This window comes from Impatiens glandulifera, chromosome 1 (genome assembly GCF_907164915.1).
Source record: "Impatiens glandulifera chromosome 1, dImpGla2.1, whole genome shotgun sequence".
In the NCBI taxonomy this organism is placed as follows: domain Eukaryota; kingdom Viridiplantae; phylum Streptophyta; class Magnoliopsida; order Ericales; family Balsaminaceae; genus Impatiens; species Impatiens glandulifera.
The window spans coordinates 22,049,105-22,064,201 of NC_061862.1; the positions used below are offsets into that span (position 1 = coordinate 22,049,105).

The window sequence follows — 15,097 nt, forward strand, 5'->3', positions numbered from 1 at the left end:
ACTTTGTAAACAAAATTGACATTCTTCCCAATTTAAAATAGAGATTATGTTATTATGGAAAAATGACTTGGGTGACCCTTTAATTATTTCAATGCTTACTTTTAGCCCTCAAATTATTTTTTAAAATATATCGTCTCTCAAACTTTCAGAAAATATCATTATGGTCATTCTATCAATTTTGTTTTTAAACTTAATTACCCTTATAACTAAAAGTCCTCCACCTATTATAATAGTTGACTTTTAGCCCTCTAACTATTTTAATTATTGACTTTTAATCCTTTATTTATTTATATATTAATCGCCCAAAACTATTAAAATGTTTATTCGTAACTCTTTTATACTTTGGTATGAAGTATGAGTAATCTATTTTACAAATATAATATGTAATTTATATTATTTTTGGCCAAATTTATAAATTGTTTGCTTTATTATAATTTATCAAATATTTTTTTTTATAGAGGAATGTCAATAAGATGAAAAAAAGTGACAAAATGGTCATTGATAACTTAAAATTACATTATTATATTTGTAAAATAAATTACACATTCTCGTACCAAATTATAAATCATGAGTGAGCATTTTGATAGTTTGAGGATATTAGTACAAACAAATAATTTAAGGTTAAAATCGACGATTAGAATAGTTGAACGGCCAAAAATCAACGATCAGAATAGTCGGATGACTTTTAGTTAGTGTCATTATACATTGTTTTAACATACGCGGTCCGATCGGCGGTCCAACCGGTCCAATCGACGGTCCAACCGGTCCGACCGCAAAATGGTTGATTAGACAATCCGAATTATGACTTCAATACGCTTATTTTTTGAACCGGTCAAAATCCGATCCGATCGGACGAATTGACCGGAAACCAAAAACAAATATTTCTGGTTGGAAAGGTTTCAAATGTGATTTAACTGAACTACATTTAGTATTTCTCCTCTCTCCTCCAGAAGCTCTACTCAGTTTTCATATCTATTTTAGAACCTCCAAATCAATTACTGCATCTTTGATCGTTTTCTTTCTTTTCCGCTTCCGTTCTAGTCTCCAATGCTCAATCCTCTCCCTCAACTTCTTCAAATATATATCAAACTGAAAAAAAAAAATTATACGATTTCCAATTATTCATTTTCGATCAAACAACCAGGATCAAACAAGGCTATCACCGGATCGTCTGCATTTCTTTCCCTTCGTTTACCGGATCTGCATTTCACTTTTTTTTTTTTCTTTTTCTTCATACAACTATTATGGAGGGATAAGAAAATATCAAGCTGTAGTAATTGATAAGTTTTATAATTATTGTTGTGCAGGAAGCAATTTGAAGTCATAAAGTCAATTATTTGAAATGTTATTAATTTAATTGATAAATTATTGAGTTTAATTGTCACGTATTTAATTATTTTTATATGACTAAACGATTATATATATATAATTTATGTACCAATATATTTATATTAAATCTAAAAAAAAAAATTAATCCGGTCTAACTAGTGATTCAACCGGTAAGACCGGTCAAACCGAAGTTCGCCCAGAAAATCGGGTTGATGACCGAAACGATTTTTAAAACAATGTCATTATGTTTAACGGAAAAATTGATAGAATGTCATTGATGACCCTTTCTCAAAATTTGAAAAACAATTTGTTTAAAAAATAACTTGAGACTTAAAAGTAAGAGATTAGAGTCATTGGAGGGTCATCCAAGTAATTTTGTATTTTTAATATTGTAATTAATAAATTTAGTGTTTTGATAATAGAGAGGAGAGTTGAGTTGAGAAGGGAAATGATGTTTGATTAGGTAATCATGTTTGCATTAAAATTAAAAAAAGTTTAATTATGTGATAAAAATTTCTAAACTATATATTTATATAATTTTTTTTAAAATAGAGTATTTTGATTAATATAATTGAAGATAGATAAATAAATATAATATATATATATATATTATTTTTGATGTTTTATTATTATTATTTGAGGTGTAATAAGAAAGGAAAATTTGTCAGAGAAAATGACGTGTCAAAAATGAGAAGTAAGAGAAAATTTATTGATTTTTTAATGAATTTGGACCATGTAATTCCCTTAAATTCCTTGCACAAATCATTTCTCTATTATTATTTGCTTGCTGTTGTTGTTTTAATGTATTATTTGTCGTTGTTGGTGTTTTAATGTAATAAAATATATTTAAAATATGTAAAATGACTTAAACTGTATTAAGTTTCAATTTATGAGGATTAAAATAAAATAACAAGAAATTAACTTGAGTAATACGAATAGCCGCGAAAAGAAATGGTGACAACAGTCAATGGCGACAATAGTCGGTGCGGTATTACATGTAAAGAGTGCGTATAACCGCCGACCTAAATCATCGGTAAAAAAAAAAGAAAAAAAAGTGAACGGCGAAAATAAAAGATTGAAAACTCCCTGCCTGAACTTGCTAGACTCTGATCTGCTCGTCGTATTGTTGAAGGTTTAAATAAATAAATTTCAGATCTTAGAAATATGCAAGTCTTCTTCTTCTTCTTCTTCTGTTCAATGGATTTTCCCTCTACCTAATCAGGTTTCGTCTTCTCTCTCTCTCTAGATTGTATGTAGAGTACGTCAATTTAGTTCTTCATTGTTTTTTTCTGCTTCTCAATCGCTGTTTCGCCATTTCGAAGTCTATGGATGATTATATTTCAGTTTCAGTAAGTTTTTATTACTTCAACTATTTTTCTAAAGAGGTTTCTCTCGATGCGATCGCTCGTGATTCATGCTGATCATGGAAACATACTTCAGTCTTGTAAATCCGCCATTGTTTTGATTGAACAACTTGAAAACAATAACTTAATGAACTATATATGCATTATTGGAAATGTCTCAGACAGACTGTTATTCTATTAAGGAGGAAAATAAAATTAATTTATGTATTCATTGTGATAATTTTTAGTTGATTGTGTCATCAGATATATGCAACAGATTCAAACAAGAAAGTAAATCGTATGTGCTTTTTTAATTGAGAAAAAAATGAAGATTCAAATACCAGAAGTTTCATTTATTGCTAATTGAGACCTAGTGGCTAGTAGAGTTCTACTGATCCTAAAAGTCATAGTAAGTGTTTGATTTAGAATTTAGTATATTTCTTGACACAATCATGTGATATGGATGGCAGGAAAGTATAAGTTTTGGTTCTTATGCCTGCAATCTTGAAGTTACCAATTCCATCAATTGCCTCAGGCTTTGTTCAGTAGGCTACTTTTACTCCTTGCAAGAAGTTTCGTGTTGAGTAACTTTGCAAGATGGGACTTGCACATCGTAGGTATATACATAATCAAACCCTAGTCAAGCCATCTCTTTTCCTCCCTTATTCTATTTGTTTACAACCACATCAATGAACTTGTTATTTCTTCAGTGGGGTTCTGAGAAAATCAAATACCAGCGCCAGACTTATTATCGCAACCTTCATTGGAATGGTTTTTGGATATTTTGTTGGAGTTTCATTTCCATCTGTTTCTCTTACTAAGGTACTACTACTATGGTTACTGCTTTGTTAGATTCTTATTGTGAGAAGAGATCATTTAAAACTTGGGATGGAATCTGCAGATAAACTTACCTTCAAGCATTATCTCATCCCTTGATGTAGCATTTCACGATAACCATCGTAGATATATCCGAAGCCGTTTGACTGATGATTTACCTGAATCTCGCGTTTCACATGATACTGGTTCGCCAAAGGTACATTTTTTAAGGGATTTTTTAATCTTAATCCATCTGGATATAGTTGATACTCTGTTATGATTTTTAATTTATTGGGCTTTTGAATTAACTCAGATTTCAATCATAAATGAATTTGTTATGTTAACTTTATAGGTCGCTCTGTCATTGATTCAGATTGGTGAGAAACTTATGATTGGTTCTGATACTTGTATTTTCTATCTGGAAAAGATGAACTAAAACTCAACTCAAAGATTTTCTAGAGTCTAATGCTGCATTGCCTTAAAAAGAATATAATCTTGATGTTTTTAGAGACGTTGTGTTTATGGAAAGGAGAGAGAAGGGGAAGAGATGTATAGACAGTGGATAGAAGTAACAATAGACCATAGATTTTATCTTGTCAAACACGTGGCCACAACTGAAAGAATTGAATGAAAATGACTGTGTTGATTGGATCTACTATAATAATAGGATACACATGTTGAAGAATCCTACTAGAGAATATCAATGTCTATGTTACTGAGGATGATCTAGGCCTCTGCCTTTTGGTGTCAGTTCATGATGGTCACTCATTTTCTAGTTTGTTTAGGTGAAAGTATAGAGCTCAGTTTTCTTGTATGCTGCTATTAAACAATGGTATTGTGGAAGGTCTTATTATAGTTTTGTGAACATGTCAAGTAGAGCCTTTTTAATTGCATTGGCAATGAAGACTAGTTATTGTTTCAAGTCTATTTATTCTTATCCTCCATTATAGAATCAGACACCCCTTTGTCTTTCAAATAAATGAAGGAATTGAAACCTAATTTTATGTTAAACTTAGAATTCAAGCAAATCTTGGTTATGATCCGTGTGAAAAACAATATCCAATAATGTTTGGCTGTGAAATTTGCACCGTGTTGTCGCTTTGTGAAATTATTTAAAATTCTCATCTCTGATCTATACTTTATGTGTCCTCTTAACATATAATTTGACATTTGTTTTAGATTGAAAACTAAATGTAAATTGATTTTAAAAGGTTGGCCATGGCTTTTTAGGCCAGGAATAATCTGCCATTTGCCAGCTCTTCCATATGTTGTCACTGTGTATTCTTATTCAATATAATCAATATAATGTTAATATTTCATGTAAATGATAACTCACTTTTTTTTCTAGATATATGTCCCAACAAATCCTCGGGGTGCTGAATCACTTCCCCCCGGAATAGTAGTATCGGAGACTGATTTCTATTTGCGAAGGCTATGGGGTGAACCAAGTGAGGTAAATGATCAGAATAGTTTCTCTGAAGGTGGAAAAAAGAGCTAATTTCTGCTATTAGAAACTGATGGAATACATATTTGTCTTCGTTTGTCTCTTGTTTATGTATGTTGCTCAGACCAACAAACATAACAAAGTTCAAGAGCAAAAATAATTTGTCCACACATTAAATTGCATTATATCCGCTTATATTTTTGGTTTTCGCCAATAGTGGTTGAACCCTAAGGAAGCCACTATTACAATCTTATCACCACCACAAAAGACCAGCATCCAGCCTATCTTTCCTTTTCTATTCGATTGCAAAAGGTGTTGGCAAAACCATCTTCTTACCATAAATTTGCTGTTAAGCCTTGGCTTGAGATTTAAATTGAGTTACAGATTGTTTTTTATGAGGATTTTCAAGACCCTCATGTTGCATGATTTTAACTCGAGTAATACTTTGGTTGCATGACACTGAATATTGTGGGATACTCAGGATCTGAAAAAGAAGCCAAAGTACTTGGTAACATTTACAGTTGGTCTGAATCAGATGAGCAATATTGACGCAGCAGTTAAAAAGGTATTGTAGACCATCTTTTATATTAAATAATATGCTGTGTTGCTTGAGAGTGGAGAATGGAGGCATACTGAATAAAGCATGTATTTTACAATTTTGCAGTTCTCTGATGATTTTCAAATTATGCTTTTCCATTATGATGGTCATACGAGTGAATGGGATGAGCTTGATTGGTCAAAGAGAGCAATCCATGTGAGTGCAAGGAAACAGACAAAATGGTAGGGTTCCTTCAGTAAGGTTGATGAAAACAAAAACTTTCTTAAGAAAATACAAGTTTTCATTCTTTAAAATTCACTACCTTTTTCCTGTTGTGGTAGTACGTTGCCCATTATAATCTATTAACTTCACCCTTCCCAGGTGGTATGCAAAGAGGTTTCTGCATCCAGATGTGGTGGCAGCTTATGACTATATTTTCATTTGGGATGAAGATCTTGGTGTTGAACACTTTAATGCTGAAAAGTGGGTCTCATTTATCTTTTTGTTTTTTTCTCACAAGTGTCAATAAGTAATGTGATTTATTTCTCTTATAACAATTTGTAGATACATTCAGCTAGTGAGGAAATATGGTTTGGAGATCTCTCAACCAGGCCTTGAGCCTAATAATGGATTGACATGGCAAATGACTAAAAGGAGAGGTGATCGAGTAGTTCACAAGTATGTTTTGCTAGTTCATTAATATTTGCTTCCTGGCCGAACTTAGGTTACTGCTCTTTTCTTATTTCCATTGTAAATGGTAACAGGGATACAGAAGAGAAGCCAGGGTGGTGCAGTGATCCACATTTGCCTCCTTGTGCTGCGTACTCTCTCACACTCACACATTTCCTTGCTTATTTGAAATGCATATATGAAATTTTGTTAGCTATCCATAAAATTCCATTCTCTGTCCTACATGATAATGCATTATATATAAATCCAACATTTGCTATTGTTGATTAACCTCTTGGAAAGAGCATTTGATAGGACTTTTTCCAAGGCAATTTCCACAAAACAATAAGATGTTATTATACGATTGCTTTGAATATTTTTGAAAGAATATTTAATGACAAGCTTGAAGAACTGTCGATTAGCAGCTTATGATGCTATCAGAATTATTGGTGGTGCAATTGCGAGGAAGATTCCTCTTTCATATGGGTTAAACTATATATGTATTAGATCTGTTCGCAGATGACAAGCATTTAGATTGAATTGATAGTGCTATTATGTGAGCTGGTTTTCCTAATTATGAAAGGATTATAATTATTTTGTATACTTTCTGAATCCTATAGATTTGTTGAGATTATGGCACCAGTATTTTCTCGGGAGGCTTGGCGGTGTGTGTGGCATATGATTCAGGTTTGATTTTCTTGCTGCTTGAATGTGTATTTGCTGTATATGTTAGATTATCTCATGTCATTTCAGATTCCAAAATATTATTATGTATCTTTTCTTAGATTGGGTTTAAATCCTTGGGTACACTAACATTTATTTTTCTCCGGCTGTAGAATGATTTGATACATGGTTGGGGGCTGGACTTTGCCCTCAGAAGATGTGTAGAGGTACTTCTTCTGTCTGAATTCGTTTTCTTAATAACAAAAAAAATCATGCAACAAAACATAGGTCTTGTTTGATGTGGGTAATTTGAGGTTATTTCCAAATAACCCACTATCCAATCTACAATCTTTTCTTCTGTCCGAGTCTCTTCTTTTGTTGTTGTTTGGCTCCTTGTCATATCTGCTTGTTTTTTGCTTTTCTTTACTCTTTGTTTGCTTTTGGTATTGTTTTTTGCTCAAACGTACTTATTATATTATATTGAGGACCCTACCCTTTTCCAAATAAGGAAATAAAAAAAGGTTTCTTCCCCTGTTGAGTATTTTATATCATTATAATTTATAACCATGATCATGAGTGTCCCAAAATTGATTTCGGATCGCTGTCGCTGCAGCCTGCACATGAGAAAATTGGTGTTGTTGACTCACAGTGGATTATTCACCAAGTAATTCCTTCACTTGGGAGTCAGGTGAGACAACTATGTATATTCTGTATCAAGGATTCGAGATCGTTTCATATGATATAAATATGTTATGTATGTATGTATGTATATTCTCAGGGTGATGCTGAGAATGGGAAAGCTCCATGGGAAGGGGTATGTATAATTGTATCCATGAGCAGAGCAGAAAACTAATAATTGGTTGTGTTCATTCATTGATTCATTGATTGAGTTTGACTTTATTTGAATACACAGGTGAGAGAAAGGTGCAGAAATGAATGGGGCCAATTTCAGGATCGGTTGGCTGATGCAGATAAAGCTTACCTATCCCAAGTTGGAAAAGGATAAGATTTCACTGACCTTCTCCCCATACTTATATATAATCCTTACCAACAACCAACCAACCATCTTGTACATTATTATTTTGTTCTGGTTTGTATTCTATGTCTCTCTTATATGAGGTTTATGGCTATGGAGTAACTAAAGTTGTTTTGAGCAGTATATCTTCTTGTAGTCAGATATACTCATACACAGCATTCATGTTTCATAGAGTAAAAATGTCAGTTACTACATTTTCATGCTTTATAAGTATACAATAGTGATGACAATGAGGCGGAGAATGTATTTATCATGTTCGTCATGTCATGTTTTTATTTCGGAAATATTTTTAATATCCGTCCGGTTTGATTTCAGAGTATTCTTACGAGTCACTGTTTATAAAATATTTTTAAAATAATAAAAAAAATTATATAGTAAAATTATGTAAACAAATTTTTTAATATAATACATATTATAATATAGTAAAATTATGTAAACAGATTTTTTAATATAATACATATTATAATATATTAAAATTTTATATTATTATAAAATAATAAATAAATATATTAGTAATTTTATATATTTAATTGTATTTATAGTATTCATGATAAGATTGAGACTTATCATTCTCGCACCATTTCTATTTGATTTAAAATAAAAATCATCATAAACAGGACAATTTGATTCAAAAGAATCAAATTTTGTGGTGATATGTGATATTGATTTTTAGATCTTATGAAAATATATATGCTTAGCTCATTAATAGATGAGTACTCTTAATAGATATTATTTCATTTAAATTTGAATCTGGATGATATCATTTTTTAAAACAAAATTAATTAAAATATATTTATATCATTTAAGTATGTCTAGTGGAATGTTGAAGAATTATTTTTTTAATATTTTATTGAGATTGATTTAAATAAATAATTTTTTATAATATTTTTAAATATATATATATTAACAAATTTAATAATATTTATTCATTTAAATAATATGCATAAGATCTGAGAGTGAAAAAGGGGAGAAAAAAAAAATTGATTTTACTTTATAAATATATTAAATATTAGCTAAAATAAATATAGTTACAAATAAATTAGCATATATTATATATGTTAAATAATAATAAACCAATTTCAATCAATAAAAAAATAGAAAATAAATACAACTTAAAAAATAAAAATAATAAAAAAAAGGATGAAATGGTCAACACAAAATATAAAAACCTGTCAAAATTTTGTATACCAAATAAAATTTCATCTAATTTAATTACATTTTCAAAAAAATATAAAAAATCACTTTCAACTTATTTTTAGCAAATTTTAAAATGGATTGTTAAAAAAAATTAGGGGTAGCTGGATTTTTAATATCATTTTCAATTTAAAATTACTTTTTAAGTAGATGGTATTTAATTTTTTACTTAAAAGTTACACCTGAAATATATATTTTTAATTTAATTAGCAATATAATTCATTACCAAAATAGAATTTAATTAAAATTTGAAAAGAAAAAAAAAAGCTCATTAAAACTTGTGAAAGACATTTAATTTTTAATAATTCACTTGTTACAAATCTTTAAAGAAACTAAAATCGGTAAAAGCGTGTGAGGAAAGCCAAGTTAGCCAACTAACGGAGGGCGCAAATGTAATTACACATACAAATGCCCCATTCCCAATCTTTATGTCGTATATATATATATATATATATATATATATATATTATAAATATAAGAGATTGGAAGAAGCCAACTGATTCAGTTGCTTTGACAAGAGAACTCAAATTATTGAAAGAGAGCTATTCATCTTTAACAAGTTCTCCGATCTTCTACTGAACTACGCTATGATTCATGATCAGTATGTGTTTATGCTGAACGATTGATCGTCTGATTCATGAAACTGCTGGTGGTGAAGTCTTTCTTTGAGATTTCTTCATTCATCAATGGCGGCGGTTTCACAAACTGACGATGCGACGAATATGCAAGGCTGGTTATATCTCATTCGTTCCAATAGACTAGGACTACAGTCTTTGCGAAACCGTTACTTTCTTCTCCAGGATCACCATCTTAGAAGTTTCAAATCATTACCGGCTTCCCATCACGATGTTCGTACATTTCTTCTACTTTGCTTTATTTCGGTTCTTGAACTCATCACTTGTATTTCATATTGCTTTTAATTTGTTCTTATACCAGGATCCTATTAGAATTGCAATGATTGATTCCAGTATAAGGGTTACCGAAAATGGGAGAGAGAACATTCAAAGAAAGGTAAGAACGTTCTTCAATTTTGTCTACCGATCTTTACAAACTAGAAGTTCCTTCATCTTTACAACTACAGGTGTTGTTCACTTTCACACTTTACAACGTATCAAATCACGGTGATCGATTGAAGGTTTGGTAAATTCTTAAGTTAAACTTAATTTGTTGTGTTTTATGTGAGCTATAATTTAATTTTGACTTTCATACTCAGTTAGGGGCAAGTAGTCCAGATGAAGCTGCTAGATGGATACTTTCTTTGCAAGAGAAAACTTTGAAGGTTTTAAACCTGTTCAGTTTGTTGATTAAACTGCAGCCATAACTACAAAGTTGTTTTTTAAAATTGCGTTTTTATTTTTGCAGACGGGCCAAATTAAAGAACAAAATGGTTTTGCTGGCTCTAAGATTAGCTTACGGTCATTCAGGTACTATCGTTTATCAAATGTATGAGTTTGTGTAGAAATATTCTTTACATATGAGATAGAGCTTGGAACAGGTGTAAGTATTATGGAAGGCACCACGGTTCATACTCGAAAGATTGGATGATATCTTCACGCATACACATAGATTCGATGTCATTCGATGTGATTACACCGTCATCTTGGACAATATTCGGTTGTCACAATGGTCAGAATAGAATATTAGTTATGCATATATATACCATTTTTTAAAAATGGTTGTAAAATGTTGTGTGCTGATTCTAGGTCTCTTGCAGGTCTCCGTCTTTTTAAAGAAGCAAAAGATAGGGATGCTTGCGCGAAGGTTGGTTCTGTCAAGGTAATTATGAAATTTTCTTGTGATCTTAAAATTTTTATAAACTTGCAGCAGTGGAATGACCATCCTGCTATAATGGCTATTGGTGTGGTTAATGGAACATCAGAGGCAGTTTTCCAAACCCTTATGTCTCTTGGTGTCTCAAGAACAGAGTAAGCTCCTTGAAGATCCAAGGGATTTTCCATTTGTCATTTTTAATTTTCTTAAATCATTTTCTTGTGCATTTCAGATGGGATTTCTGTTTCAATGAAGGGACCATCATTGAGAACCTAGATGGTCATACTGATATTATTCACGTGCTGTTAGCCAGTGATTGGTTTCCATGGTTAGCTAAATATTTCAACATTCTTGATGATGTGGTTAATGCTAGTTTACTAATAAGTCCTAATTTATAGGGGAATGAATAGAAGAGACCTACTCGTAAGGCGTTACTGGAGAAGAGAAGATGATGGAACATATGGTAACAGACACATGAGAGAGTCCCTGATTGGAAATACTTATGTTTCTGTTTCTCAAACATGAAATGTTTCCAAATGGTCTTGATTTAATTTAAAAATGATGCTAATTTTTCTTCATCTTCCCTTCTGTCACAGTAATTCTATTCCATTCGGTGTTTCACAAGAGGTGTCCGCCCAAGAAGGGATATATTCGTGCATGCATTCAAAGTAATGTATGCTTTAGAAAGAATGATGAATAGATCAATACAAATATTCTTAATGTAATGTAGCAAACCATTTATAATTATTTTGGCACTCTTCCAGGTGGGGGATACGTGGTATCTCCCATGAATGAGGGGAAACAATCAGTTGTCAAGCATATGCTTGCTATTGATTGGAAACTTTGGAGATCATATCTGCAAAGATCTTCTGCCAAGTCTATCACGATTCAGATGCTGGAAAGAATCGCGGGTAAGGTTTATTATTTTGTGAACTCACACATAAGAAACTGGTGTATCATCAAGTAAATCTAAATATATGTATTGTGTAGCATTGCGGGAATTATTTAGAGCAAAACCCGAATGCTTCACATCGTCTGATGTGGGAGTAAGAGAGATCAAATCGCCTAAAATAGAAGAAAATATGGTCCAATCTAGGAATGATGAAGAAGGGGCACAAACACCTTCCAACTGTAGCCTTGTAGGATTGGATGATGATGAGCCAGATGAGTTCTTTGATGTCTTGGAGCCTTTGGACTCTGACCAGTCGTCAGATAATAATGATTGGCATTCCAATTTCCATCAAGATATGTATGCTCAGGTATCAAATAACTCTTTTTGCAAGCCTCTTGTAAAACTGACGTAATAATTTTATTTCTAATTGATTCCTCCTTGGCAGGAAACTCGACAGACTAAGCTATCAACTGCTGCCGGTCTGGTTAAGAAACTACATGATCTTGCTGGTACGCAAGTATAATCTACATAGCATTTTGTTTTTGTTTTGAGTTGTTAATTCTTTAAAAGTCCAATGACCATGAGTCCATGACTGACATTGATGGTAATCCTTTTTGTTTGTTGTAGTTCTGAAGAGGGGTTATGTAGACCTACTAGAAATGGCTAAGGATGACTGTGTATCATGGTACTATGGCAGCACTCTACCTAAAGACCAATCATGTAACTTGCTTTGCAGTTGGATGGAAGCAGATCCGTCGACATTCTTAATTCGTGGAGATACTTACTTAGAAGACCATAAAAAGGTAACATATTTTTAATTCTCTTAATCTAACAAAAGAATATTGATGTTTTTATCTGGAAATAGAAAATATAATTTGGCAGACATGATGATCCAGGTTACAGCAAAAGGATCACTGATGGAAATGGTTGGGGCGGATTGGGTAAGATCTGATAAGCGAGAAGATGACCTTGGTGGCCGGCCAGGAAGCATAGTTCAGGTTAGCTCTCCTTTCAAGTAGAAGTTTGGACTCAATAAGAATTGAGTCAATAATATTAGGCTGGCTTTTATTTTTGATAGAAACATGCAGAAAATGGTGGGCAAGAATTTTTCTTCATTGTCAACATACAGGTAAACTTCCTGGATCGACTTGTTGACATTTTGAATTGAATTGAAATGGTATGAAGTGATGAGTTTGTGAGTAACAACAACAGGTCCCAGGTTCAACTACTACTTATAGTCTTGCTCTATACTATATGACCAAGACTCCAGTTCAAGAAATTCCCCTACTAGAGAGCTTCATCAAAGGAGATGATGCATACAGAAACTCGAGGTTCAAACTAATTCCACACATTCCAAAGGTTAGTCTATTCTCTATTATTATTACATTTGAACAAACAAATGAATGAATGAAGGATTAGCTATATCTCCTCGTAATTAAATTAGATTTAATTTGCTTGTTTAGGGTTCATGGATTGTCAAGCAAAGTGTTGGAAAGAAAGCATGTCTGGCAGGTCAAGCATTGGAAATCAACTATTTCCAGGGAAACAATTACATTGAGGTAAAGATTTGTTTTTTTTTTTATTTAAAAAAAATGTTAGTCAGTTATGTGATTTTGGGGTCTATCTATCAATCAATCAGCTTGGGATTAACATTGGATCATCGACTGTAGCAAGAGGTGTGGTTAGTCTTGTTTTGGGGTACCTAAACAACCTGGTTATAGAGATGGCATTCTTAATACAGGTAAGAAGAAAGAATGAATGAACTACTAGTTGTTATAAATAAAGAAAGAATGAAAGTTGAGAGATTTCTGAAAATAAAAATTGATCAGGGTAATACACTGGATGAGCTCCCCGAGAGGCTGCTTGGGACTTGTCGGCTCAACCACCTGGATGCCTCGAAAGCTGTCTCGATCAACTCGTGAATCGTTATCACCATAAATATGGTAGCACTTGTCTAATGGTGTATTATTATGTTAAAAAACATTTGTTTTTTTCTAATCTCAAATTAAGTTCAAACTTTAGTATAAGGGTGAATCTCTTCTAATTACAAAAATAAATAAAAATCTATCACTTTTTATTGCCCTTCTTTTAGCTATTGCTTTTGTTGAGTAACCATGAAAATCACTTGCTTATTCATTCAAGAAGATTTAGGCTCATATTGAGGGAATTATAAGAGCTTTTGGGATAAATTGCTATAATTTTATGTTTTTTTTTTTTTTTTTTTTTTTTTTTTTTTTTTTTTACTTTTACCTCTAATATACAATTATAGCTAGGGGAAATTTGAGCAAATGACCCTAAAAAAGACTTTAAATGCGCCGGTGGTCATCACATAATTTTAATTGCGTTGGTGACCACTTTATATTTTTTTTACGAAAATACTTCCATCATGTTACGCTATGGGTCTTCTCGTCACGCGAAGGAAAAAATCTAGAATACCCATACTATTTAATATAACTTCGACATTTTTTTTTTTCATTTCTCTTCTCCTCGTCTCTCTTCCCGCATTTCTCCTCCTTCTCTCTAAACGGCAGCGATTTTAGACATCACCATGAGTTCATCTTGTCGATGATTATGTTTGCAGATAATGATGCTCCGATTCGGTTCCGTTTCAGGGAAGATTCATGTGATTCTCGCGAAATGCCTTCCCTTTTTTGCGATGAGACATCCCGAAGGGATGGGGCTTCTCGCGAAGGGACAGAGACTTGTTCCTCTCTTTAGCTTTCATCTCCTTCTTCTCCTTTCCCTGCCTGGTCGGCTTTGTTTCCGTTTTCGTTTCAGAACTTGTGGATCTTTACTCCAATCTTTGTTCCTTCTCAATGATAGATCATTTCCAGCAGTAAGTTTTTTTTTTTTTTTTCTCTTTTGGTTTCATTTGAAAATAAGTTGGGATTTACTTCCTATTTGAGAAACCTCTTATTTACATGTTTGATCTAATAAATGTGTTTTCCATTTTTTCTGAGTTGAAATTTGATCATTGAACATGCTTGTTCCTCGTTTTATATTGTCTTAGCTGGTTTATGCTATGCAGCTAGTTTAATGGAATAATGTCTAACCCGGCCATGAGAACATAAACTTTGGTAAGAAACATAGGTTTCTTTCATATTTAGGGGATGCTTTGTTTGAAGTTGGAAATTTCTGAACAAATGCAGGCCGAGTTGTTTTCATAAGACATGCTTTAGACATAGTAGAAAAGACATATTTCTCATAAACTTAGTTCATATTTTCTTGCAATATACTATCATCTCATAATAGTTATGGAATGCAATGGACTGTTTGCCATAGTTTCGGATTAGAATCATATAAGATGACAGTTATATCTTTAGATGAGAGTTAGCCTTTTTTTTTGTAAAGCAATGGACATTTTGCTTACTGTTTCTGCCCCGATGGATGGGAAGATTATAGT

The 15,097-nt window shown here is 32.3% G+C and overlaps 2 protein-coding genes across 5 annotated transcripts; both read left to right on the forward strand.

Annotated features, from left to right (window-relative positions):
- Positions 1 to 2,360: 2,360 nt before the first annotated feature.
- On the forward strand, positions 2,361 to 8,032 carry LOC124920996. The gene is made up of 15 exons (XM_047461592.1): positions 2,361 to 2,551; positions 3,143 to 3,289; positions 3,383 to 3,494; positions 3,574 to 3,705; positions 4,837 to 4,941; positions 5,414 to 5,497; positions 5,597 to 5,712; positions 5,852 to 5,953; positions 6,035 to 6,148; positions 6,235 to 6,291; positions 6,760 to 6,826; positions 6,976 to 7,029; positions 7,416 to 7,490; positions 7,581 to 7,616; positions 7,716 to 8,032. Exons 2-15 carry the CDS (start codon positions 3,270 to 3,272, stop codon positions 7,806 to 7,808), a joined length of 1,167 nt encoding a protein of 388 aa, XP_047317548.1. The 5' UTR covers positions 2,361 to 2,551; positions 3,143 to 3,269; the 3' UTR covers positions 7,809 to 8,032.
- A 1,488-nt stretch (positions 8,033 to 9,520) lies between these two features.
- Positions 9,521 to 13,717, forward strand: LOC124921329 (protein ENHANCED DISEASE RESISTANCE 2). Of its 4 annotated transcripts, none has more exons than XM_047461971.1 (21): positions 9,521 to 9,880; positions 9,969 to 10,043; positions 10,114 to 10,167; positions 10,246 to 10,311; positions 10,395 to 10,456; positions 10,516 to 10,658; positions 10,747 to 10,793; positions 10,857 to 10,957; positions 11,035 to 11,130; positions 11,201 to 11,265; positions 11,399 to 11,470; positions 11,567 to 11,713; positions 11,793 to 12,061; positions 12,140 to 12,203; positions 12,322 to 12,497; positions 12,591 to 12,692; positions 12,773 to 12,823; positions 12,907 to 13,053; positions 13,158 to 13,253; positions 13,334 to 13,435; positions 13,524 to 13,717. In XM_047461971.1, exons 1-21 carry the CDS (start codon positions 9,719 to 9,721, stop codon positions 13,614 to 13,616), a joined length of 2,190 nt encoding a protein of 729 aa, XP_047317927.1. In that variant the 5' UTR covers positions 9,521 to 9,718; the 3' UTR covers positions 13,617 to 13,717. The 4 variants fall into 4 exon arrangements, with proteins under 4 accessions (XP_047317927.1, XP_047317928.1, XP_047317929.1 ...); XM_047461972.1 differs by having other exon boundaries at positions 10,860 to 10,957; XM_047461973.1 differs by having other exon boundaries at positions 10,528 to 10,658.
- Positions 13,718 to 15,097: the final 1,380 nt, after the last annotated feature.

What these genes read in the sequence shown, in the direction of transcription:
- LOC124920996 (XM_047461592.1), top strand. Translation starts at nt 3,270, where the DNA reads ATGGGACTTGCACATCGTAG. An exon ending in GGTGATCGAGTAGTTCACAA is followed by an intron (nt 6,149 to 6,234) that starts GTATGTTTTGCT and finishes AAATGGTAACAG; the next exon opens with GGATACAGAAGAGAAGCCAG. An exon ending in TTCCTTCACTTGGGAGTCAG is followed by an intron (nt 7,491 to 7,580) that starts GTGAGACAACTA and finishes GTATATTCTCAG; the next exon opens with GGTGATGCTGAGAATGGGAA.
- LOC124921329 (XM_047461971.1), top strand. Translation starts at nt 9,719, where the DNA reads ATGGCGGCGGTTTCACAAACTGACGATGCGACGAATATGCAAGGCTGG. An exon ending in TGCAAGAGAAAACTTTGAAG is followed by an intron (nt 10,312 to 10,394) that starts GTTTTAAACCTG and finishes TTATTTTTGCAG; the next exon opens with ACGGGCCAAATTAAAGAACA. An exon ending in TATTCGTGCATGCATTCAAA is followed by an intron (nt 11,471 to 11,566) that starts GTAATGTATGCT and finishes GCACTCTTCCAG; the next exon opens with GTGGGGGATACGTGGTATCT.